This window comes from Lagopus leucura, unplaced genomic scaffold, assembly GCF_019238085.1.
Source record: "Lagopus leucura isolate 7727_CA_CO unplaced genomic scaffold, USGS_WTPT01 253-3_obj-0_obj, whole genome shotgun sequence".
Classification (NCBI taxonomy): Eukaryota; Metazoa; Chordata; class Aves; order Galliformes; family Phasianidae; genus Lagopus; species Lagopus leucura.
The window spans coordinates 1-2803 of NW_024963032.1; the positions used below are offsets into that span (position 1 = coordinate 1).

At 60.8% G+C, this 2803-nt stretch overlaps 1 protein-coding gene across 10 annotated transcripts in view; it reads left to right on the top strand.

Moving 5' to 3' along the window:
• Positions 1–56: 56 nt before the first annotated feature.
• Positions 57–2803, top strand: part of PNPLA6 (patatin like phospholipase domain containing 6) — a 19867-nt gene continuing 17120 nt past the window's right edge. For 8 of the 10 annotated variants that reach the window (XM_042891087.1, XM_042891091.1, XM_042891086.1 and 5 more), the window contains exons 1-9: positions 57–228; positions 452–521; positions 582–660; positions 1118–1205; positions 1328–1410; positions 1507–1604; positions 1674–1814; positions 2032–2191; positions 2295–2375. In XM_042891087.1, the coding sequence (XP_042747021.1) occupies positions 460–521; positions 582–660; positions 1118–1205; positions 1328–1410; positions 1507–1604; positions 1674–1814; positions 2032–2191; positions 2295–2375 (792 nt within the window). In that variant the 5' untranslated portion in view covers positions 57–228; positions 452–459. The other 2 variants (XM_042891096.1, XM_042891095.1) reach the window with 2 other exon arrangements.

Genomic DNA, 2803 nt, shown 5'->3' on the forward strand with positions numbered 1-2803 from the left:
GAGGGGAAGAGGTGGCACTGTCCCCTTTTGGGTGTTGGGGGGGGGGGAGGGGCGTGACACCTTGTGACACAGGGACAGCAGAGGCCTCCGGGCTGTCGCAACGCCTGGGACAGTTCCTCCCTGCAAGGACACAGAAATCCTCCAACAGCTGCTGCACTCTGTGCCACCCAGCACCGTGGGGACACCCTGGGGACACCCCGTGCCACAGCCCCCATGCATCCAACTGGGGTGGGCAGCCACCCCCGCCCCAAATTCACCCTGTCTGCAGGTGTCCCCACCTCGAGGACACCTGTGGGACGCTCTGGGGTCACCTATGCATCCCACTGGGTTAAAAAAGCCAACCCCAACCTCACTTCAACCCCGTGCTGTCACCATTCCCTGGTGTCCCTTCTGTGTCCCATTCGAGCTGCGAACCCCGCAGTATTTTCATAATTTCCCCCTTGTTTGGTAGATTTCTGCATGGGCGAAGCCCCTCGGCGGACATGGGGCAGAGTGCATTGGAGCCACAGGAGGAGGCGGAGGTAAGGGACGTCCCCACGAGGTGGCAGCCACCACCCCACGTCCCCAACCCTGCAGCTCAGCCTCTTGTCCCCGCAGGACGCGTCCCTGATGGCCACTTTGTCTGAGCTCTTTACCAAGGAGCAGCTCTCCACCAGCACGGTGAGTCCCCTCCAAGGGCACAGAGTTGTCCCTTAGGGATGATGTCCCTAAGCACGGCTCAGAGGGACGCACACGTGTCCCCACGGTCTGCAAGTTTCAGTTCTCGCTGCTGCCGAGGCAACCGAAGGTGATAAAGTTGCCACCGTAATGCAGGGACACGGCCTGAACCCCGGCGCTGAGTACCCCTAAGGGCACACAAAGTTGTCCTCTCGCCCCAGGGGACACCAGCATGTCACCATGCCATCATGGGCAACGTCCCCAAGCACGGCTAAAGGGGACACCGACTCGTCCCCGTGCTCCAAGGGACGCAAACTTGTCCCCACGCTTTTGGGGGATGCGGTCCTGCTGCTGAGCACCGCTGTGGGGCTACCCCATACCCTGAGGGCCGCTGTCCCTTTACGCCATCGGGGTGGCAGCGCCGTGGGAGGTGACATGGGGACCTCATCTTCCTCTCCAGGTGCTGTGGGCGATGCTCAGCCTCAGCCTCTTCACCATCCTCTTTGCAATTGGCGTCGTGCTGCTGGTCCGGCGGCTGCGCCTTAAGAGTGAGTGACACCGGGGGGGGGGGGGGGGTGACACGGAGACACCTCGGTTTCCCCTGTGGAAGATTGGGTGACAAAGAGGGTGACACATGCGGTGACAGCGCTGTCCCCTCCCCGCTTTCCAGAGGTGCCCGCACAGGAGACGCCCAAATACCGCTTCCGGAAGAGGGACAAGATGCTGTTCTACGGGCGCAAGATCATGCGCAAGGTGACGCCGGGGGTGGCACCTCCCTCGTGGCACCACGGGGTGACGCTCCCCGATGTCACCGCAGCTTGACGTCGCACCTCCCCCCCTCCCCCCCAGGTCTCCCAGTCCACCTCCTCGCTGGTGGACACCACCATTTCCAGCACCTCGCGGCCCCGCATGAAGAAAAAACTCAAAATGCTCAACATTGCCAAAAAGTGAGGATCCCCTGCTTGGTGGCGGTGGCTGCGGTGGCAGAGCCCGGCGTCACCTCGCTGTCCCCTCAGGTTCCTGCGGATCCAGAAGGAGCTGCCCACATTGCAGCTGAAGGAACCCCCTCCCTCGGTGCTGGAAGCTGACCTGACCGAATTCGACGTGGCCAATTCCCACCTCCCCTCCGAGGTGCTTTACATGCTCAAAAACGTCCGGTGAGTCTCACAACCCCCCTGGATTCACGTTCCGCCCCCCCGCCGTCCCCCAACCCTAAAGCTGGTCGTGATCCATCCGCTCAAAGCCTCTTTTTGGGAGCTGGATCACGGATGCTTCGCGCTCTGCCTCCGCTGTTGCTATAGCAACGGGATGCGAGGTGGCATTTTGGTGCGGCGGCCATCAGCGCTGTGTCACCTGCTGTCCCCATCCCCGCAGGGTGCTGGGACACTTTGAGAAGCCGCTGTTTCTGGAGCTCTGCAAGCACATGGTTTTCCAGCAGTGTCAACAAGGGGATTATGTGTTCAGACCCGGGCAGCCCGACACCAGCATCTACGTGCTGCAGGACGGCAAGCTGGAGCTGCTCCTCACCGAGCCGGTGCGGGAACGGAGACAGGATGGGGACACTGTGGGGACAAGGGATGGGATGGGGGCACCACGGAGATGGGGCTGTGAAGAGCAGAAGGATTTGTGCTGTGCAGGATGGGAAGGAGACAGTGATGAAAGAGGTGTTTCCTGGAGACAGCGTGCACAGCCTGCTCAGCATCCTCGATGTCATCACGGTACCGGCGCCTCAGCTGTCCCCAGACCGTCACAGAACTGTCCCCAACAGTTGTGGTGGTCCCTAGGAACGCCTAAAACTGATTGTGGCTGTCCACAAGAATCCTAAGCCTGATCGTGGCCATCCCCAAACCCTTCCAAACCCAACCGTGGCCATCCCCTAACCCAAACATGGCCATCCCCAAACCCAAATCCAACCTTGCCCAAACCCAAACCCAAACATGGCTATCCCCAAACCCTTCCAAACCCAACCGTGGCCATCCCCAAACCCAAATCCAACCTTGGCCGTCCCCACACCCTTTCAAACCCAACCATGGCCATCTGTAAACCCTTCCAAACCCAACCATGGCCATCCCCTAACCCAAACATGGCCATCCCCAAACCCTTCCAAACCCAACCAAGGCCCTCTCCTAACCCATACCCACCCATG